The sequence below is a fragment of the Sabethes cyaneus genome, chromosome 3 (genome assembly GCF_943734655.1).
Source record: "Sabethes cyaneus chromosome 3, idSabCyanKW18_F2, whole genome shotgun sequence".
In the NCBI taxonomy this organism is placed as follows: Eukaryota; Metazoa; Arthropoda; class Insecta; order Diptera; family Culicidae; genus Sabethes; species Sabethes cyaneus.
Genome location: NC_071355.1, coordinates 211,035,243 through 211,058,101, shown reverse-complemented (window position 1 = coordinate 211,058,101; position 22,859 = coordinate 211,035,243). Strand labels below are relative to the sequence as shown.

The 22,859-nt window shown below is 40.9% G+C and overlaps 3 protein-coding genes across 3 annotated transcripts in view; 2 read left to right on the top strand and 1 right to left on the bottom strand.

Annotated features, from left to right (window-relative positions):
* Nucleotides 1-486: 486 nt before the first annotated feature.
* On the bottom strand, nucleotides 487-3,974 carry LOC128741760 (U4/U6.U5 tri-snRNP-associated protein 1). The gene is made up of 4 exons (XM_053837778.1): nucleotides 3,508-3,974; nucleotides 1,728-3,243; nucleotides 800-1,655; nucleotides 487-716 (listed from the first exon to the last, which is right to left on the bottom strand). Exons 1-4 carry the CDS (start codon nucleotides 3,935-3,937, stop codon nucleotides 576-578), a joined length of 2,943 nt encoding a protein of 980 aa, XP_053693753.1. The 5' UTR covers nucleotides 3,938-3,974; the 3' UTR covers nucleotides 487-575.
* A 1,559-nt stretch (nucleotides 3,975-5,533) lies between these two features.
* Nucleotides 5,534-7,117, top strand: LOC128742226 (polycomb protein eed-A). The gene is made up of 4 exons (XM_053838513.1): nucleotides 5,534-5,723; nucleotides 5,782-5,915; nucleotides 5,983-6,154; nucleotides 6,218-7,117. Exons 1-4 carry the CDS (start codon nucleotides 5,643-5,645, stop codon nucleotides 7,115-7,117), a joined length of 1,287 nt encoding a protein of 428 aa, XP_053694488.1. The 5' UTR covers nucleotides 5,534-5,642.
* An 882-nt stretch (nucleotides 7,118-7,999) lies between these two features.
* The window catches only part of LOC128741969 (protein mothers against dpp), a 65,520-nt gene continuing 50,660 nt past the window's right edge, over nucleotides 8,000-22,859 (top strand). Inside the window, exon 1 of the mRNA XM_053838117.1 lies at nucleotides 8,000-8,777. The gene's annotated coding sequence lies outside the window, so the exon portion shown is untranslated. The remainder of the gene's footprint in view (nucleotides 8,778-22,859) is intronic.

Here is a 22,859-nt window from a genome sequence, read left to right as displayed (position 1 = left end):
AAGCCCTACACCACGACAAGGTTCAGTTTTATCGTAGGGATGTTACACATTTCAGGCAAACATTACAATATAGTATGAATGTCAGGATACCATACTAACATCCGGCTTGAGATGAGTTTCCGTGATGACGAACGACGGAAGGTGTGGTTGGTTCTATTTCTAAAAAGGGCGATCAGCTCGATTGCTGTAACTACCGCGGTATTACGCTGATTAACGCCGCCTTCAGGGTGCTCTCCCAGATTTGTTATGTCGTCTATCTCCAGTAGTGAGAGATTTCGCAGGGACCGTGCTACTACAGATCAAATATTCACTCTCCGACAAGTGCTCTAGTAATGTCTGAAATATAACGTGCCCATGCATCACATTTTCGTGGATTTCAGGGCAGCATACGATACAGTCGATCGCGAATAGCTATGACCGAGTTCAGTGAAGCGAAGTGTTAGATCTTTGTTCAACGAATTCGAAAGAAATCCAAAGTTTGGCTGATGTTATTTATTTTCAGATTAATTCACACTATCAGTAGATCACTTCACTGCACTTCCAATTGATCTGTTAAAACTATGGTCTCCACGTTCCTAGCGCTTATGTTTGACAATGCTGGTGTTTTGCTTGCTTCCGCTGAGTACAACGAATGGCGATTGTGTTTCTTTCTGTTTCTGCTGCAGCATATTAAGCGTACCGAGTGGAGTATCAGTGGAGCTCATCTTCTTCATCAACTGTAATCGATAAGAACAGAAAAAAAAAGATCCAAAGGTTAAATTGAGATTTTCCTAACGGTACGCGGAACACACTGACTTACCCCCTCTTGTTCGCTTTTCTTCAAACGCTTCTCAACCTTATTCTTGCCGGGACCTTTACCGTGAAACTTGTGCGACAGATATCGGAATGCTTCCTTCGGTGTAAGCAAATGTCCGCCGTCATCAATGTATTCCAACTTAACATTTGGTTTAAACGTTTCCTTCTCTTTAAAGTCCATAATCGGACCACAGAAACGATCCCGCCGTGCATACTTATCATCGTCACCGTAGTTCTTATCTTCAATCGAATAGTTCTGTGCCTGTAGATGCGCAAAACGTGCGTTACTCGGTCGATTGGATTCCTCCTTCTCCAGATAGCCCTTCGAGTTAGCCAGTTTCAGTGCCCCTGCCACGCTAGAAGCCACATCCGGCTCTTCATCCAGAATAGCTACATCATCTACCTCAAGGCCGGTATTAAGATGCTCTTCCTGTTCGCGCTCGGTATTAACCGAGTTCCAAGCTCCGTAACGGTCATCGGTTTCTGCCTCTTCTTTGTCGCTATCCTGCTCGAAGTCCATCATATCATTGACGTCCTCGTCGCGATTGCCAGCCAAACCGTACGTCGGAATATCGCCCAACGTGCGGCAAAACTCGGCCGTTGCATTCAGCAGTATGGCTCCGTCACGCGTTCTTGTGTCGTAGTTATTTTCCTCGTCTTCCTCCGACGACAATTCAGCTTTGATTTCCTTCTTAACCTGCTCGGGATCTATGCTGAGAGTTTTCGAAATTATTGCTTCCTTCTGCTTGAGGCGACGAGCCTTCGACAGAACAGCCTGCAGATCTTCGTCGTCTTCCTCCACGCGTACGTTGGATAGATCCTCGTCAATGAGCGGCGTGTCATCCGTTAGAAGAATATCTCTGCAAATATAGAAGAAAAAAGTTTGTTATTAACCTAGTTTACAAGATTGGAGTAGTCCGATGGTCACTCACCTGCTGCGACCTTTAGCGACAGGTTCCACCATCGCAGCTTCATAACCAGCACGACGATTCGATCGTGATCCCAAATCATGACCCGGTTCAGCGGCCATCGGGAGCAAATCATCCGCTCGCAATTTTTGTCTGATTTTTCTGACCTTTTTCTTTGGCTTCTTGAACGATGCTAGCTCGGATTCGTTAAAGTATTCCGAAGCCAGAGCCAATGGGACCGTGTCCAACGAGTCTAGTTTCTTGTTTTGAAGTTTGGCTCTAATTTCCAACTGACGCCTCTTTTCGTTGGCTTCGTGCTCCGCATTGGAACCAATCGTAAAACTAGCCTTTTTAGTAGCACCAACCTCTTCGTTGTATTTTCCTAGAACATCACGCTGTTTTGGGAATCCAAATTCATCTACGTCATCCTGGCTGTACACATCATATCCGTAGTGGTTCGGATTGGCCTTTTTATTCTCAAAATTCTTTTTGTAACGCTCATCATCAACCATATTCACGTTAACCAATGTGTCACCGGCCTCTTCATCTAAGATATCAGCATCTTTGAGGGTCAGAATAACCTGCCGACCTTCCTTGAAAGCTTCCACATCATGCTCCACCCGTAGCCCTCGTAAATCTCTATCCTTGTACGAATCTTTTCTGCTTTGACGTACTTCCTGCTCAACCAATTCCCCTACGCCAAACTCCTCGTCCAGCTGGTCTAGCAGCTTAGCCCTCTGTTCCGCTTCCTTCTTTAACCGTTCTTTATCGCGACTCTTTACCACCCAGTTTCGTACATCATCCATTTCCTCATCTTCTCCTAATGTTTTCAGTTCCTTCAGCTTATCCTCAACCGCTCGTTTGTCTTTTCGTTCTTTTAGCTTTTCTCGAATCTTATCTTCCTTCGTTTTCTCTGCCAGATTGGCAGCCGGCTTGTGATAAAACTCACCCCAATCGTCCTTTATTTTCTCGTAGCTTTGCCCAGTTTTTTCGTTTCGCGGGGCGTTTTCATCCCGCTTTTCCGCCGTTGCAGCAGCTGAGGAACTCTCAGAAGAAGGGCCAACTTCCAATGGTTTTAAACCGAGTTTTGCTCGAAGCTTATTAGTTTCCTCAATTGATAGCACATCCCCAGCACCGTTTTCAGGAATCGGTGACATCGACCGTTGTCGAGTTGAATTTCTCACAGGCGCAGGGGATGGTGATTTGTGCCGTGGAATCCTCACTACCGGGGGAGAAGGTGATCTTCGACGTGGAACCCTGACAACGGGCGGCGATGGTGACTTTCTGCGGGATGCAACATTGCTTATGGGAGGAGGAGGTGGCGGAGGAGAAATAGAACGTCTTCTTGAAGCAGGCATCCGCGGGGGCGACGGAGTAATTTTGCTGCGGCTAACGTGCAACACCGGTGGTGACGGCGTACGTCGACTGCGAGATGATCTGCTTTCATGCTGTATAGGTTCCGGTGATAGAGCGCGTCTACTGATTGGAGGTGGTGGAGGCGGAATTTCACTATCCACCGGTACCTCTACACAATCAGAACCTAAAATAGAGCAAACAAAACCATTCAGGTGAGCGCGGAATGAAACCCAATTGATTCAAGCACCAGAACCTGGCGTTTAAATTTGGCAAGGAATTCCTGAAAAAAAGAAATGCGAACAAATGCTAATTATCATTGATCGATAATTGCACAGGGAGCACCGAAGGTGGAAAACTCACTAGTTAAAAATTCAAAGATCGCTTTTAGTATGAGTTTATCCGCCTTAGCAAAATTGTACTCCCTGGAGGAAAGCTTATTCAGACTTACTGTCGCTGTCCTCATCGACTTCCACGATTGCCGTTTTCTGACGTTTGCGGTCTCTTCTGGCGTCCTCTTCATAGCGATATCGTGCGCTACTTTTCGCCACAAGATCAACGTCCTCGTCGAGTTCCTCTTCCTGCTCTTGGCGTTGCTTCCTCCGGTGGTGATGGTGATGATGATGATACCTGAGCTCACCGCGATCTTCGGACGCTTTCTCCTTCCGGTGCTTCTTGTGTCGATGCGCCTTCTCCAATGATTCATACCGACTGCTGCTGGATGTAGATGGTTCCTTCCGATGGCGATGTTGTTCGTATTCGATTACTAGGTCATCTTCTTCCACTGAATAGGAACGACTCCGTTTTTCTTGCGGTGAACGACTGCGGGAACGCTTTTTACGTTTTTTGGATTCTTTCTTGTGCTTTTTAGATGAACCCATCGCTACTACGAGCAGAAAATCTTACAGAACTTTATGAAATAATTTTTCACTTGCAATGAAACGAGGAAACGTTTATAAACATTTTGACACTTTAATTTTATAAGCGTACGTTAATTTTACAGTACACAAAAATCTTAATATTTACACACTGTAATTTCGAATTTTAGGAAGTGTTGCCAAAATACAGTTATGTTTGAGTAATTTTCTCGTTTCTATCCAGCTTTTTACGAGCCATAATGGCGGACGTGTTCGTAATATTTGAACAGCATTTTTGACATTTCCCTAATACATCGCACGTTTTCTTTCCGCGCGTTCATGATAAAACAAAAGGAATGTACGGAAAGAAAACGTGCGATGTATTAGGGAAATGTCAAAAATGCTGTTCAAATATGTCGACCAACATTTGAAAGGGGCGGATAAGCCAACTGTCAAACAGAACGAGTGAGAGTTCATTTTCCTATAGGAAAATGAACTCTCACTCGTTCTGTTTGACAGTTGGCTTATCCGCCCCTTTCAAATGTTGGTCGACATATTACGGAAACGCCCGCCATTATGGCTGGTAAAAAGCTGGATTTCGATGGCAACACCGTGGGGAGCTCCGTAGCCGCAAGGTAATCGAGTCTGCTTTAACAAGCGAATGGTCGTGGGTTCGAATCTTAGTAGAATCAAGCCATTCAATGTCAAGTGACTTTAGCATGGGTTTATTCTCAGACCCCTCCATTTACCCTTCCTTCACGCTGAATTCTATATTTACCCTCTGAAGCCTCTTGTCAGTGCAAATGTCCCTCCTATAGTTAAGTGTACTGGGTCAGAGGTACGAATGATTCCTCGTCAGGGACGGCTATAATATGGGATAGTACTGGCAGCGAGGAATAAGTGGGTAAAGTAGATCAAGCTTGAAGGAAGGGTAAACCCCAATACACACAAGCACGCATAAAATTTAATAAGCATTTCGATCATTCAATAGCGATTATAGCAAAAAGAAATACAGTGCAGGTCATATAGCAAACATCCGGGCGATATCACAATATATCAACCATACTGGCCGCAGTGATGAGTCCACACATGGAAAAAAAATGGCAACACCGTTTCATACACTCTTAAATGATTCTAGCTCTAAATTGGTCGGATTTAGTTAAAGCTAGGTTGAAACTACTCAAAATGCCCTTAAAGTGTACAAACTCACACTGTGGGTGAAAATGTCAACCAATTTTGGCTACTTGCTACCGATAATTGAATTATTCTCTATGACAAATAACGCACTTTTAAGTTCCTACTACCAATTTTTTGGTTGAAAAACTACTCAAAATCTGAGTTTGTACACTTTAAGGGTATTTTGAGTAAAACTACTCAAACTACCTAGCTTTAACTAAATCCGACCTATTTACAGGGATAATCATTTAACAGTGTATGTTTAGCCGAAATCATTACGTAATATTCAAATGGTCTCACATGAGTTATATAGAGTACGTCATTTTTAAGTAGCGCTTAATTTTATTTTCGAAATTGGAAAATGTCAAAATTTGCCGCTCTCTTCATTTGTATTTGGCACTGGTATGTTTACTTGCGGTAGGTGTAATAAATAAAACGTTGGTCGCGTTATTTGAGGCTTTTAAAAATTTAAACGGTTTTACAATAATCTGCAAAGCAAATATTGTGTGTTACTGCTCGGAAAAGCTTGTTTTTAATTAGCCTAATCTGCGCCATGAAACTTGGTACCAAAGATGAAATTTCCAGCCAACCTCAACAGCACGATGCGTCGGACGAAGATGACGAGGAAGACGCGGTAGGAGAGCTTATTAGAGTTTCGATAAAAGCTTTTAAAAATTGTTTTCGTATCTTAGCATGAAACATCTAGCATAGGAAGCACTTGTACCGATAACACCTCCAACGGAAGTGAGAGCCATGCCAATAGGAAAAAGCGGCGCCGCCAGAGGAAAAAGATTCCAAAGTCTGTTAAACCGCTGTACAAGTTCTCGTTAGTGTAGCCAAGGTTGAAAAATCAGAAGACATTCATATTGATCATCGTTTTACGTTGTTGTTAGGTGTTATGTAAAGGAGGACCACGGCCAGCCGTTGTTTGGATGCCAGTTTAATCACAATCTCAAGAAAGGTGAGCTACCGGTTTTTGCCGCGGTCGGAAGCAACCGTGTTACGATCTACCAGTGTCAGGAAAATGGAGACATTAAACTGCTGCAGTGCTATTCGGATCCTGATGTGAGGGTTGATTTGTAGTAGATAACGTTTCTTTTGATTGATGTTGCTTTTTTTCTGTCCTAGGTTGATGAAATTTTCTACACCTGTGCGTGGTCTCATGAAACCGAGACCGGTCGACCGATTCTTGCCGCAGCTGGTTTGCGTGGAGTGATTCGAGTTTTCAGTCCAGCGACCTTGAATACCTACAAACACTACATTGGTCATGGTCATGCTATCAATGAAGTGAAATTCCATCCAAGGGAGCACTATTTACTTCTATCCGCTAGCAAGGATCACTCGTTAAGATTGTGGAATACTAAGACGGATGTTTGTATTGCACTGTTCGGGGGAGTAGAAGGCCATCGAGATGAGGTATTAAGCGCGGATTTCGATATTCTGGGGAACCGGATTATGTCCTGTGGAATGGATCATTCACTGAAGATGTGGCGATTGGACACAGACACAATGAAAGATGCTATTCGAAGCAGTTTTACGTTTAACGCTTCCAAAGTTGTTTATCGATTTCCATCTGTAAACGAACATTTTCCTGTTTTTTCCACCCGCGATATTCATCGTAATTATGTGGATTGTGTCAGATGGATCGGTGATTACGTGCTGTCCAAGTCCTGTGAGAATTCGATTGTTTGCTGGAAGCCAGGGAAAATTGAGGATGTGGAGGTAAAAAATAACGAAACCACCACCACCGTTCTGAGTACGCTCGAGTACAAGGACTGCGACATTTGGTTTATTCGTTTCTCGCTAGACTACTGGCAGAAATATCTAGCTCTAGGAAATCAGACAGGAAAAACCTTCATCTGGGAGCTGGATACGGACGATCCGGTGCACCCCCGGTGCAGTCAGCTGTTTCATCCCAAATGTACGACGGCGATTCGGCAAACCTCCTTCTCCAGGAATGGTGATATCTTGATTTGCGTTTGCGATGACGGAACGGTGTGGCGTTGGGATAAAGCGTCGCACAGTTGAGCGGAGTATGCTTAACATGATGTATTTCATTTTTTCCATATATTTATTCTACTCAATCGACATTTTATACACGTGTAGAACATCATTAGAATCAATAGGTATTTTTTATTTAAAAGAGAAATCCCTTTTGCTTCAGAAAGCTGTATTTCAAGATCACAAATAATGGTGAATGACCAACTGATTAAAACCTCGTTAAAATAAAAATAGAAATATATTTGCTTTGACATCTTATTAAAATGTGTTGATTGGTTCCTTCAGATTTCAGGAGGGATTTTGCATCGTTTATCGGACGGCTGCCCCGATCAGAAATGAAACTTGGTGTGTATGAAAGGTTTATGTAAAATAAGCAACTTTCCAAAAGTAAGTTTGGATCAAACTCGTGAAAACTATGTCGAAATTATTAGACACGGGCTTTACACCCAAAAAGTTTCATTTAGTTCTGAAAGGGTCATATACCAAACTCTGGTCGAGAAAACTCATTAATAAGAGTGTTTAATAATAATAAAATTAATAAAAACTAGATAAAATAGCGAATTCATTTATTAAGTATGAAACAGTTTTCTACTTTAATTCAAACAATTTCTTGATAATAGTAAAGTTGATAAAAGTAAAGTGAAACAATATCCATATGCTGTTATGAACCAGATTGATTTGAACAAACAAATTTTAACATTTCATAGAGCAACCCTATAGAAAACGTGCACTTTTCTGCCACTCGCCGCTGGAGAGCGCGAGCGTCACATGTTCGAAACTTCATCATCCTTCGGCGTATTTCGAAAATCCTCTCGCGGAACTGTGCATCTCCTCTCAAACTTATTTCTTCCACATAAACAACTACATTTGGGCCGCGTAAAATTGTTGAAAAATCGTGCAAAACTAACGCTAATTAAAATAAAATTCGTTCAAGTCGTCAGAATAGTAGATTGTGCAATTGGCTAAGGTGTTAATCATCAATCATAGCTGCAATTAATAGTGCAAATTTGTGTCCAGACATACTGTCGCCGTCAGAATGCAGAATCAGTGCGGCTGCTGCTGTTGAGAAAATTATAAAACGACGGCCCTCTCTGGAGGCGCACCAATACATTCAGGCACTGAAATAATCAGGTGCTTCAGGTGTGTGTGTGTAGGTGGCCTCTTGCTTCGTGACGTCACTATTGGAACAGGCTTCCTGTTCATGCTGCGCGTATAGTCTCGTTCTTGCTGCTCTTATTCACGTATACGCGGACGGAACGGAGGATATGAGCGTGTGTATGTGCGCTGTTTGCTGTACCTCCTTCTATGAATGATGAACAGTCGGATCGGAGAAAAGAAGAGTGTGAAATTTTTGTCACTTTAGCAGACGCTACCGTCGAAACGGATTCTAGTTCTTTGCTCAGTGTTTAGTGCGGTCCCGAGGTGTGAAACGAAGTGAAAATTTGTGATTTCTTAGCGACGGTAAGCTATCTCGGGATAAAACCAGTGCCGGAAAAAGGTGAAAAGTGCTAGTGTGTTCGCAACCAGAAGCCAGTATCAAGTGACACGGGAACAACCCACGAAACATTCTACGGGAGGCCATTTGTCGCAACCTTCAAAAGTAGAACCAACACATTCACCCGGACGGCAGCAGTCCAGTTTAGCAGATAGTATCAACAGTCCTCGCGGAAATTCCCTGGAAATTCAAGTGAGTAATAGAACGTTTTGATGAAAAATCAAGCTCTTTCCTGAAGTATCGGGGCTGTGGGGTATGTGCACCCCCCTTTGAGTGCTCCATATAATTATTCATCGCGCACATCGGAAAGTGAATCATTTTCTCGTATCAAACTATTTATTCTGTATCCTCGCAATTTCTGTGATTTGGCCGTTCGTCTGCCTCTGCAGCGGCGATCAGTGAGCGGTGAATGTGTGAGAATTTTTCCAAATTCACTTGCTCTAGTGCACTCGTCTCGCCTCGCCAGATTCGTCTGTGCGGAACATGCGTTCATTCCGCTGGTGAGCCAAACCGATTTTGACAGTTTCTTGTTTTGTTTGTGCTCTTCGGTGGACGGCGTTTTCGAAAAGCGCACCCATACTTGTTCCTCGCTCTATCACAAATCACACTGTGGTGATGATGGAAAAGGAAGCTGGTGCTTCTGTAGATGTTTTGAGAAAGTAATCGTTTGGAATATGTTCAGCAAATGATAAGCAATGCGGCAATGCGATTTGTTGAGTTATTGATGTAGTTTGGCTTTGATAAATTGATCAGAATGTAATTTTAGTTGAAAACGAAAGACAAAATGGACTTTGGATTGAAAACTTTGAACTTTTGGTTACTGACTTATTCGTATATTGTTAATCAACATATTGAAGTTATCGTAACCATAAGACCAATGCCTATAATCGCAACAATAGTAGGTAATCACATTCGTTGATTTACATGCTTCACCCATTTACCCATGCTGCAAACGTGACATGGAGAATCGCATTTATTTTTTATTGGACTTTGGACATTCGAGGAGGTCTGATCTGGTAGTTGGTATCAATTAGGTGGCCTTTTACGAGAATCGAAGCCGTGCAACGGAGATTCATCAGGCACGCATTAAGATCCCTCCCCTGGAATGATCCTTCAAATCTTCCACCGTATGGGGACCGATGCAAACTGTTAAACATCAATACCTTGCTCAAAAGAAGAGAGGTTTCTCGAGCTATCTTCGCTGCCAAGCTACTGAAAGGAGAAATCGACGCTCCAGAAATTCTATCCCAGCTGAACATCAATATAGCGCCAAGAAATCTCCGGACCCGTGACTTTTTCCGACCTGTATTTCACCGTACTGTGTATGGTAGCAATGAACCGATCCAGGCCATGTGCCGCGTTTTTAACCGTGTGTACCATCTCTTTGACTTCACGCTTTCAATTGACCAGTTCAAACAAAGAATTTATAATTGTGATATTTTAGGTTAAACTATGAAATTGTAATGTGTAAATGTATTGTAATGCTTTTAATTATGTTGTATGAATATTATGTATGTAAAATTCTAAGTGTAAAAGATGATGGGTTTTTATGCCAATTTGAGAATGGTTATAATGCTCTCAACTCAAATTGGCTTTTCCCATTCGCCTCAATAAGACAATCAGTCAGTTGAGGATAAGTAAATAAATAAACAAATAAAAAAACAAATAAACAAATAATTTAATGATTACGGCTATGACGAAACGTGGTATATATATATTTATCATCGACTGGATTAGCGAAATGCTATCAAAAAGGGAGATATCAGCAAGCCTTAGAAGCATTAGAGCAGTAAAAGGTTGCCCACAAGGAGGCGTAATATCATCTCTATTCTGGTCTTTAATAGTTGATCTTCTTCAAAAGTTGACGGCGCTAGGCTTTGAAATAATTGGTTTCGCAGATGATATAGTCATAATTGTTCGAGGAAAATTTGATTCTATTATCGCTGACCGAATGCAAATGGCTTTAAATTTGATTTCATCATGGTGTGATATGCAGGGCCTCAGTATAAATGCCAAAAAACTACTATTATACCATTTACGAGAAGGAGAAAATTTACATTAAATAACATCAGATTGAAGGGAACATTTTTAAAACTTTCAGACACTGTCAAATATCTTGGAGTATTTCTTGACAGAAAACTCAATTGGAACACACATCTAGAGCAAGCAATAAACAAAGCAACAAATGGCCTATGGATATGTAAAAAAACTTTTGGTAAGCAATGGGGACTGAAACCGAAGATGATCTATTGGATCTATTAGGCCATTGTCAGACCCAGGACTATCTATGATTCGTTGGTCTGGTGGCCAAAAACGAAAGAGAAAACTACCCAAATAAAGCTGGAACAATTTCAAAGGCTAGCCACTCTCTCAATAACAGGTGCAATGAGAAGTACACCATCGAAGGCATTGGATGCTTTACTCTATATACTTCCATTGCATCAGTTTATACAATTAGAAGCTGAAAAAAGTGCTCTGAAAATGAAAAGATCAATGAACCTTTTCGAAGAGGACAACAGGTCATCTCAGTATTCTAAAAATTATTAGTATTAATCCTCTTGAAACCAGTAATGAAGATTGGATGGAGAAAAATACAACTTCAATCGAATATTTCGTGTATTTGAGCCTAGACGTGATTCCTGGGAAGATGGTGGTCCCGATCTTCGTCCAGGTTCGACAGTTTTCTATACAGATGGACAGATGGAGACACAAATGGACAATCAAGTGGGAGCAGGAGTCACTGACTCAGGAATAGACATGTCAATTTCTATGGGCAGATGGCCAACTGTATTCCAAGCTAAAATACAAGCAATTCTAGAATGTACGACTGTGCGCTGAACTATAGCCATTCAAATATATGCATCATGTCCGACAGCCAAGCAGCTCTAAACGCTCTAAAGTCGGCGACATGCACATCAAAACTTGTCTGGGAATGTATTCAATCACTCCAAAAATTGTCTTGTCGTAACCAAGTCAACTTGTACTGGGTCCCAGGTCACTGTGGTATTGATGGAAATGAAAGAGCTGAAGCGCTAGCAAGACTCGGATCATCTCACCAATTTGTAGGACCTGAGCCCCTCTGTTGCTTATCTGCTTCTGCTTTAAAAATCGAGCTAAAAGCATGGGAATGTATGAAAGTGGAATCAAATTGGAATAACACTTTCAATGCTAGGCAGTCGAAACGTTTTATCTCACCTAACGTTTCAATGACTCGCGAAATCCTGGAGCCTTCGAAGAAAGATCTAAGCATTTATACTGGTCTTATAACAGGACATTATCCGAGCCGCTATCATCTGAAGCTAATGGGAAAACTTCATGATGATATATGTCGCTTCTGTGGCATAGAAAAAGAAGGCTCGAAGCACCTGTTATGCCGATGTCCGGCAATTCTCAATAAAAGATTAAGGTTCTTCGAAAGAGGGCTGTTAGAACCCTCTGATATTTGGAGAACAACTTCATCCGAAGTGCATCACCGGGCTGGACAAATGCTATTAGTCAAACAATGACAATCATTTCTGATAGTGACAACATAGCTATAATAAAACGGGGAATATATCACAATAGATCAAACAAATGGTCGCAGTGATAAAAATACCCAACGTGGAAAAAAATGACATCCGAGACATGGTGAATGAACGATTACGTTTAGCAGTGGTTCAACCAAGTTCTATACCGACGGATCAAAAACTGGCATCAGAACAAGTGCGGAGTGAACGATTTTAGAACAAAAGCAGCACTTAAATTTCTTAACGCTTTTAGTTCCTCAGAAATCGTCTAATTACACATTATGCATCTAAAGGGTAATTAAGCCAGGTAAACTTGTACTAGATTCCTGGTCACTGTGGTACGTACCGCACGAAATGGCGTGGATAAAATTGAAGGACGGCCATGCGGTGATTGAAGGATGTAGGTTTGGTAGGCTGAAGACCAAATTAGCGAGGGAAACATTCATTGATGCGAATAAGAGTTAAATTAAAGAAGCTATCCGGCGGCTAAACAATAAGGCAGCAAAAAGGGTAGTATTGGAGCGAACTTACAAAAATGGATCTTCCGCATGTAAAGAATTGGAAAATACTGCGGGCGATACCGCTGTTATCGTCGTCAAACTACCAACGTAAGTTAGGCAAGTTGAAGTCTCCTAATGTACGGCATCACTAGAGCATGCGCGGAGTGTATTTCAAAGGCCGAGTTTTGAGGTAATGCCTATAGCGGCAACGTAGAGCGATCCATGACGCACATTTATGCAAACTGCTATTTGCTCAAGGTTTTCGCATCTAACCAGGCGCTTTTAAGGTGGCTTGACACCCATTAGTACGCCACTATACCGAGCATTTTAAGGCCGGTTCGCGGGTTGCATACCCAGCCAAAGAGGGTAGAAAGTTGGAAGAGATTTCTCTGCTATCGTTGTCTTTGTGGAGCCATGCTTTTATTATGATGAGAACGTCGTAGTCACAACTACATACCCACTAAAAGCCGTAGTTGAGTGATTGTTGTACGCAAGCCCCTCACGTTCTGATAATAAATCGAGGACAGATGAACGGATCGGACCTTTGCTTCAATGATGGGTGATTGACGACTGGAAGAGCACCAAGATTACTACGTTGCAAGTACTTGCTTGCGACAACGGGTTGGTAGAAAGCCCGTCCCCACCCAAATTCGGCGTACCCTTAATCGTCAGGAAAATTAAATAAGTCCTAGCTGTCGATCCTTAGGCATTCCTTCCTGCTGGAATAAGTGTTACTGAAGAAAAAAAAAATGGTAAGGTCTTACTGCCAAAAGAAATATGCACACGTGTTAGAGAAAAACTAAAAGCAAGTTATTCCCAGGATTTGCAAAGCGGATAAAATTCCGAAGAAGCGAATGGAAAGAGCAATTTGTAAGTAACTGTAGGCTGTAGCAGCATTCATGATTCCGATTTATTTAGTTTCATTTGTTTTGATTCATTTATATGCGTTCACTTAATGCTTTACCTAATGGTGATGACTAATTTACCCGGCCCCTAACTGATGCCGATGATTCATTTATATGATATGTAACGAAATGGGCATTGATACCTACCCCCCGTTTTACGACCATTACACTATTGTTTTTTTATTTACGTCAAACATCTGTATTATAGAATATTATCTTATCGTAGATTCGATGGAATCCGACTGGATTAAAGCAATTTTCATTTGATTTTGCTGTTTTATTGAAGAACGATATCATCATTCGATTGAATTCAGAAACGATACTTAGTGCTCGAAAGTGAAGCTGTTCAAGTGCTTACATACAACCATAATTCTCACTAAAATAAAGAAATATTTGCTTGAAAAATACTGCGTTATTTTTAATTCCAAAAAAAACCTTCTGCTGAAAACCCTTCCGCATTTTGAACAGTCACGGCCCAACAATAACTGAATTAATATCCTGTCTCGGTGCCGTTTTTTGGACATATTTTTGTAAATACATGTCTTGGAAGTCCTCTTTTCATCTGTCTGGAGCTAGCAATTTTTAACGGATTATTATTAACTGTAAAGCAAAACAAAGCCTAGGTGCTGCTTGCTGCATTCGGTTATCGAAATCATGATCTTCTGTTTTTTACACGACAGACTTTGCAGCCTGCTGAGTACAGAACAATTGCGAGGTTTATGCTACGATCCTATTGTCTCTAACAGCCTGCCCCAGCCGAGATTCGAACATACGACGACTTGTTAAAACAGAGTCGTACCTCGAGGCCAACTGGGAAGCGTTATTAACTGTAAAAAGCAAAGCAAAGCCTAAATACTACATTCCCTTATCGAAACTTCACCTTCTGTTTTTATACGATAGACTTCGCAGCCAGCTGTTAGAGTATAGGACAATTGTTACTACGATCCTTTCGACTCTAATAGCCTCTCCCAGTTGCGATTCGAACATACGACGACTGGCTTATTAGACCAGCATCATACCTCGAGGCCAACTGGGAAGGCTATTAACGGTACTGCATTTGAAAATGGCAAATTATTTGTTATTTGAAGCATTGTTCGAATTCGTACAAAATAATGTTGAGGGTGAATTATTGAAAAAGTTACAAGGTAGTATGCGTGCATTATTGTTACCAGAATTTTAAACAAGAAATGCTTAGAAAACTACCACGGATTGGAAGCATGATTTAAGCCTTTCCGGAAGGCCTTTGGGGAGCCCAGCGATTTCAAAGCTCGTAATTATACATATATGTACTTCGAATGATTAAACCTAGTCCCATGTTAGCAGGAGCATTGATTTTATTGTTCACGCAGCTATCGTTGACAAACTAGAAAATTATTGTAAAATATCTGAAAAGCATTTCAGCAAGTACTATCAAAATTCGATAAAGGGAATATTGGTGATATTAATTCAGGAAAGTCAATAGATGTAAATTAGAATTGAATTGCTTTAACACGGCTACACTTTATTCATCATATAATTTACTAAAATTCACTAACATTATCGAAATTGTTCTAGAGCGGCATTATCCTACTGCAGCAGTCTTTACGGATTCGGTAGATTTTGCGCAAACACATTATCCGTGTAGCCTTCGGGCAGGGGAGCAATGTGCACGGCAGATGGGGTCTCTGCATGGTAGACGGGACCGCGCAGATCCACAACGCCGGCGTTACCTGCGCTCAGTTCCGTCGACTGTGCGGCACCTTCGGCAACGGCGGCACTTGCGTGGCTCGCTGCGCCACTGTTGTCCTCAAGACCGGGGAAGTTCAGCTCTTTGTCCGGAATCGAGCTCCATGCATTGTCGTAGTCTTCGGTCGGCAGGGCATAGTAGACGACTGGCGGCACTGGGTCAACCGGAGCTGGAACGGCTGGACCGGTCAGGAACACCGATAGTGGATACGGGAGAGCGAATTTCGGAATTGGCAGCGGCAGTGGCAGTGGCAGTTTTGGCAAAGGCACTGGTACCGGCAGTGCCTTACCGGTGATCAGTTTTTTCAAAAGGAATTTCTTAGCCAGTTTTGTTGCCAGAAGGGTCGGTTCGCTGGCTACCAAATTGGCGCTGATGAATACCACGGCGAGAGCAGCTGTGAACTGTAAAAGATTGTTAATGATAAGTAATCGAGTAAAAAACTAGGTGATCCTAATAGAAACAGAACACGAAACTCACTTTCATGATTGTTTGTTGAGGATGTTCTAGTTGGATGTTTACAAACTGAACTGTTGAAGTTGTATGTTTTGCTATGGAACTAACTTTAGCTTTTATACCTGTGAATTTCATATTCGGGAACGTCTTCAGTTTAGAACCGGTTCCCGCTTTTAAGGTTAACCTACGAACTAACGCAGTTAGATCATACTCTGGAACAAGTACCTTTTATGCAACGATGCCCTAAAGTTAAAATATTTCTAACGAGTGCGGTTCCATTCATAATTCGAATTGTGCAACATTTCTGTCCCGAAGTTACGCAATGGCGTGTGATCCGAGGCAGTTTCGCTGAATTCGACAGCACCGATAATGTGCGGCAACGGGAATCGCTATGTAAACAAGCAAACGGAAATGCCACGGACAATTTGATCAGCTGTTCTGCGTTTGCGAAGCACAAATCAGAATTCCCTTTTCCGAGGTTCGCACTAACGCTGGGCCGGTCTACATATGCGCCTTCAGAATGCTGCCTTTTGTTTTGTTTGTTCGTAGGCAAACATTGATAAGAACGCAAGTGATACTCATGTTTCCAATGGGTGGTTGGTTCATTCATTATTGGCAAGCTGCGAAAGTGTGAGAATTTGCACAAATCAGACCGCCATCATGCGCTGGGCGCGTGATTAGTGTGTAATTTTTGCAACTAAAATACTCGCAAGCAGATTTTTTCAGCAGAAATGCGCGCGCGCTTGCGAGATAAACGAGGACGTTCGATTATCCAGGCGGCGGCGAGCTGGTTGGTTTTAATCGGCTTTGGGCTCAGTGAAAGTTACTGCTTTTGGCGCCACGGTGACGACGGCGCGCCGGTTGAGCGCGTAGCATCTGGATAATCATGCGGTTCGGTTTCGTTCGCTAAAGTTTTAGATTTCGAAGCTATTTCGATAATGTTCGAAATTCCTCCTACTGTTTTACTGTTTTCTGAAAACGTACATTTAGGAAAAAAATAGTGTTAAATTCAGGAATCCGGTGGAATAGTACAGAAAGAATTGGCAAAATTGGCGAAATTCTCTGATATTAGATTAGATGACAAAATTGATCAGTGCTGATCTGGATATTCTGGATATCTGGTTCTGGAATTTTTATGCCGTTTTGTACTAAACTCGGCTGAAAAATTCAGGTTCATGGTTATAGATTTACAAAACTATAAAAGCTAATACGAAGAAATTAAACATATCAATTCTGTACCAACAAATTAAAATTTACAATGTGTTAAAGTCCTAGATTCGGGAGAACTAAACCATTGGGTCACCATAGAAAATAAGATAATACCAAAGAAAATTCAAATTGAGTAGTGGGCTAACTAAAGAGCTAATTACTGGGTATATTAAGTTTTGGTTTAGTCGACGGTCGGTTTTTCTCAAATTTGGCAAACAAGATGAAAAAATCTGACAAAAATGTGGCAAGCATTTGGGCCGATAGATTCTGTTTTTGGAAAACATCTGAGGTTTTACTCACCATAGAAACAAAATTAGAATTCAAATGTGATGTAATGTGGCCTTATTGCATGATTCGGGAACCTAGCACATTGCCAAAAACTTGCCATTTTTCTATAAAGCTCATTTCGGTTAGTAAACATTGCGAATATATTTGAAAATAGCAAAAGTACCGTGCAAGCACCATATTCAATATATTAGCTAGAATTTTGTCAATATTTATGAAAAATTTGCAACTGTTCGGAATTAGGCGCTGTTTTGAATATGGTGCTTGCACGGTAGTGAACATTTTCAAAATTATTCGAGGTCATTCCGAAAGTCTTTTCAAAGCATCGTCTATTTTTTGTTTGCCCGTACAATATCTTTCATCTGTATGCGAACTTCATTTAGTTTTTTTCTGTAGAACTAACCAAAACATGGCTGGCAATACTTGAAATGCGGCTTTCAAAGTTCTTTAGCAATCACGTTGCTACCAAGCGCTTTCGTCATTTTCAAACTTGCACCCTTTGCTACGAATTCGCGATTCGCCATGTACTATTTCATCATGTAACTAAGTCTTACAGGCCGGTTAAAACCGACATGCGAGTAGACCAGTAGCCCGAGTACAGTGGAGAGGAATTCTTGATACGAAAAGAACCATCCCGGCTCTATACTGGTAGAAGAAAGAAGTAGGTCTTACAGTTCGAAACTACTTCTATACAGGATACATTTCCAATTCCTCCATGAGCAAATAAAATACAAAATTTATAAACATATATTTTGTAGGTTTTTATTAAATTTTAAGGAAAAAATACAAGAAAAATTATTCTTTGTCTTTTTTTATCATAAACTTTCGGACTTTTTGCTGAAAACCTCCCTCATCATTTCGGCACAGTGACATTGTCAACATTGCCCTGCCTTCTTTTTCTAGCACTTTTCCATATCAGATGGTGTTTTGATTGTTTTGCCTCACTTCTTCAATTTACGTTTAACAATGGCCCAAAATCTTTCGGTGGCGAAAATCTGTTCAATTTTGTGGATTCATACTTTTCTTAGCTCATCCAGTTAGCTCCGGGGTATGATGCTGACCTTATAAGCCAGTCATCGTATGTTCGAGTCTCGACTGGGTAGTGTTGCTTATAGAGCCAATAGAATCTTTGCACTAGCCCCGTAATTTTCCTGTACTCTAATAACCGGCTGCGAAATCCGTCGATGAAGGATGGCCAAGTTTTTAAGGGCGTTTACATCCATGGCTTTGCTTTTTGTTTTATACTTTTCTCTAATCTAATCTAATTTCTGTGGGACGCGGCCAATTCTTGAAAGCATTCTGAAAACTGACGATTACTTGAATCAATCATTTTTCTTGTCAATGGTCAGGCCAACTGCGCAGCATATACCGCAAAGAGAATACCATGGAATCAAGTGGAACCAGAAATAATACCTAATTCCATTAAACTCCTTGAAATCAAGGGGAAGGAAGAAAGCGTGGACGTTCCGTACTAAACGCTTTCCATACAGATAACTAGCTGACCCGACAAACTTCGTATTGCCATAAATTAATCTGTGTTGTACATAAATCATGAATCTCGGATAATCTTTGTCACAATCTCGAGTTTTGCAAGTTTCTGAGGAGTTCAACCTTAGATGATTCATTTTGGCAGTTACGTAACTATGAAAGCATCCAAGATAACCAATAAGTATCACCAATGCTATTCAAATGTAGGCCAATAAGCATTTAAGTCGCCTTAAATGCTACTTAAATGCTATTTTGGCAAAATATACAGTTACTTTACTGATAACCTGCTTATAGTGCTGACAATGCTAATTTACAGCTAATTACCGACACGAAGAATTTGAATACAATTTTGGATGCCAATTTACAACACCTATGCAGTCAAAAAGCTAATATACAACAACGTGCATTATAAAATGCCAGATACGCTGATTTCCTGCTTATGTTAATGCTTATTAGTTACCACAAATGGGTAGTTTAATATACAAATTTGCAATTTTCCCTCACACTAAAGTAGAAAACAACTCCCCTGTCCCCTCATTGCATAGCTAGAAAGCGGATAGTAATATTCGCCATGATTGTACAACGTTTCGCCGAATATCATTTTGCGAAAAACCTTAAGCGGAATGTACCATTTCACGAAAAATTTTTTTGTGGGAAGTACCATTTCGCAATGCTCTCCTTACTCGCTGTCGCTCGTTCCAGGAAACCCAGGTAGACTTAGGAAAACAAGTAAACCTAGACAATAGTGATTTCTGTGAAGAGTTGCCTCCCCCCAGTGGGCGGCGCTTCCAACGGCGGGTCGCCGGCAACTCTCGCGGCCGCCTCGTCCTGAATGATCTAGTGTTACTATAGATAGTTTTTGTGGTCTTGTTATTGACTAATGGTTTATGGAAGAGTCTCGAATTTCTCGAGTTCGATTAGTTTTTGAGTTTCGCAAAAATTTCTGTTATATTTGTATGAGAGTCCATATCCCCCTACCACAGGGGTGAGAGGTCTCTAACTATCATAAAATAAATTCAAGACTCCAAAATCTCCCACATGCCAAATTTGGTTCCATTTGCTTGATTAGTACTCAAATTATAAAGAAATTTGTATTTCATTTGTATGAGAGCCTCCCCTCTTAAAAATGGGAGGGGTCGTAATTCATCATAGAAAAAATTTCTGCCATCTAAAACTCCCACATGCCAAATTTGTTTCCATTTGCTTGATTAGTTCTTGAGATAAGAGGAAATTTGCATTTCATTTGTATTGAAGCCCACCCTCTTAAAGGGGAGATGGGCCATAACTCGCTTTCTAAAGAAGAGAGGGGTCTCAACTCACCATAGAAAAAAATCTTGCGTCCAAAACCACTTACATGTCAAATTTGATTCCATTTGGTTGATTAGTTCTCGAGTTATGAGGAAATTTGTTTTTCATTTGTATAGGAGCCCACCCCGTCTTAAAGTGGGGAAATCCATAGAAAATATAACATAGAAAATATTCTTGCCTACAAAAATACCCACATGATAAATTTGGTTCCATTTGCTTGATTAGTTCTAGAGTTATGAGGAAATTTGTATTTCGTTTGTATGAGAGCCCCCCCTCTTAAAAAGGTAAGGGGTCCTAATTCATGATAGAAAAAATGGTTGCATCCAAAAACACCCACATACCAAATATGGTTCCATTTGCTTGATTAGTTCTCGAATTATGAGGAAATATGAATTTTATTTGTATAGGAGCCCCCCCTCCTAAAGTGGGTAGGAGTCCCAATTCATCATAGAAAAAAATTTTGTCTCCAAAAACACCAACGTGCCAAATTTGGTTCCATTTGCTTGATTAGTTCTCGAGTTATGAGGAAATTTGTATTTCGTTTGTATAGGAGCCCCCCCTCTTAAAGTTGGGAGGGGTCCTAATTCACCATAGAAAATATTCTTGCCCTCGAAAACTTTCACATGCCAAATTTGGTTTCATTTGCTTGATTAGCTCTCGAGTTATGAGGAAATTTGTATTTCATTTGAACAGGAGCCCCCCTCCTAAAGTGAGGAGGGGTCCCAGTTCATCATAGAAAAAATTTTTGTCTATAAAAACACCCACGTGTCAAATTTGGTTCCATTTGCTTAATTAGTTCTCGAGTTATGAGGAAATTTGTATTTCGTTTGTATAGGAGCCCCCCCTCTTAAAGTGGGAAGGGGTTCTAGTTCACCATAGAAAATATTCATGCCCTAGAAAACTTTCACATGCCAAATTTGGTTCCATTTGCTTGATTAATTCTAGAGTTATGAGGAAATTTGCATTTCATTTGTATAGGAGCCCCCCTTCCTAAAGTGGGGAGGGGTCCCAATTCATCATAGAAAAAAATGTTGTCTCCGAAAACACCCACGTGCCAAATTTTGTTTCCATTTGCTTGATTAGCTCTCGAGTTATGAGGAAATTTGTATTTCGTTTGTATAGGAGCCCCCCCTCTTAAAGTTGGGAGGGATCCTAATTCACCATAGAAAATGTTCTTGCCCTCGAAAACTTTCACATGCCAAATTTGGTTTCATTTGCTTGATTAGCTCTCGAGTTATGAGGAAATTTGTATTTCATTTGTATAGGAGCCCCCCCTTCTAAAGTGAGGAGAGGTCCCAGTTCATCATAGAAAAAATGTTTGTCTCCAAAACACCCACGTGTCAAATTTGGTTCCATTTGCTTGATTAGTTCTCGAGTTATGAGGAAAATTGTGTTTCTTTGCTACAGGAGCCCCGCCTCTCAAAGTGGGGAGGGGTCCTAATTTACTATAGAAAATATTCTTGCCCTCGAAAACCTTCACGTGCAAAATTTGGTTCCATTTGCTTGATTAGTTCTCGAGTTACGAGGAAATTTGTATGGAAGCCCCCCCTTTTAAAGAGGAGAAGAGTTATAATTCCCCTTATAAAGAGGGGAGGGGTCTCAATTTACCATAGAATAAATTCTTGTCACCGGAAACACCCACATGCCAAATTTTGTTGTATTTGCTTGATTAGTTGTCGAGTTATGCAGAAATTTGTGTTTCATTTGTATGGGAGCCCCCCCTCTTAGTGGGGGGAGGGGTTTCTAACCATCACTAAAACCTTTCCTGGCCCCAAAAAACCTCTACATGCATATTTTCATGCCGATTGGTTCAGTAGTTTTCGATTCTATAAGGAACATACAGACAGACAGACAGAAATCCTTCTTTATAGGTATAGATTATACGCTGTGAGTTGAGATTTATGTAAATGCCAGTTTTCATTAAAAAATTCCTAGCAGCCAAATTTCCTACGCTTTTTCGTGCGACGAAGAAAATGTCGACTAATCGTTTCAATTTCCGTCATTCATAAAATGAAAATAACTCACGCAACGCATTGTCGTTATTCTGCAGCCGGGAAAACTTGCATGACCTGCAGAGTAACATTTGTCATGCCGTCCTACACAAATACATGCGCGGTAGCTTCGTAAACATAATTGTGATTTTTAGTTCGGACGATAAAAAATTTTGATGGACGGATTTTAAAACGGTACGACGAATTTAAGATATAAAGTCAGTTGCGTTATATGAATAAAATGTTTTAATAATCGCTTTTTCGTGAATTCAAAGGGCACGGATCGGATGGTAAGTGTCTTCGAGTCAAATTAGCAGCAGAATTTTTGGAGTATTCATTAAATCCACCTAAGAAATGATGAATATTAGACTGGCTTTCTTTACTACGACGGGAATTAGAAATAAACCCTAGGATTTGAGTTTGTTACTAGAATAACTTTCAATAACCATTACTCAACACCGTTTTCAAAACAGACTTCTGCCGTGCTCTGAAAAAAATCTCAATTCTCGGCGTTTTGCTGGCGAAGCGCAGAAGACGAATCGATTTGCTTCCTCTCTGTCCGATGTTACCTACTTCGACAAGCAAAGAGTTCTTTTTTTTACTTCTGAAGTGCTTTGCTACTTAACTTTGTTCTGTCCTCTAAATGAGCGTCAATTTCGTTTCATCTTCCTTTTCCTACCGCAGCATTACCGAATGCATGCTCTCAAGGTCACAGAGCAAATCGTTTCAGTCCATATAATTGCCTGTCCGATATTCTCTTTGGGATACGGAGCAAATGGTCTTTTGTCTCCAGTATGCGAAGAAAAGATCAGCTCTGTTTGAGTTGTGTTCCTTCTGCACAAGATGGGTGGTTATAAGAGGAAAGAGTAATCAGGCATCATTCGGAGGAAAAGCAAATGGTTG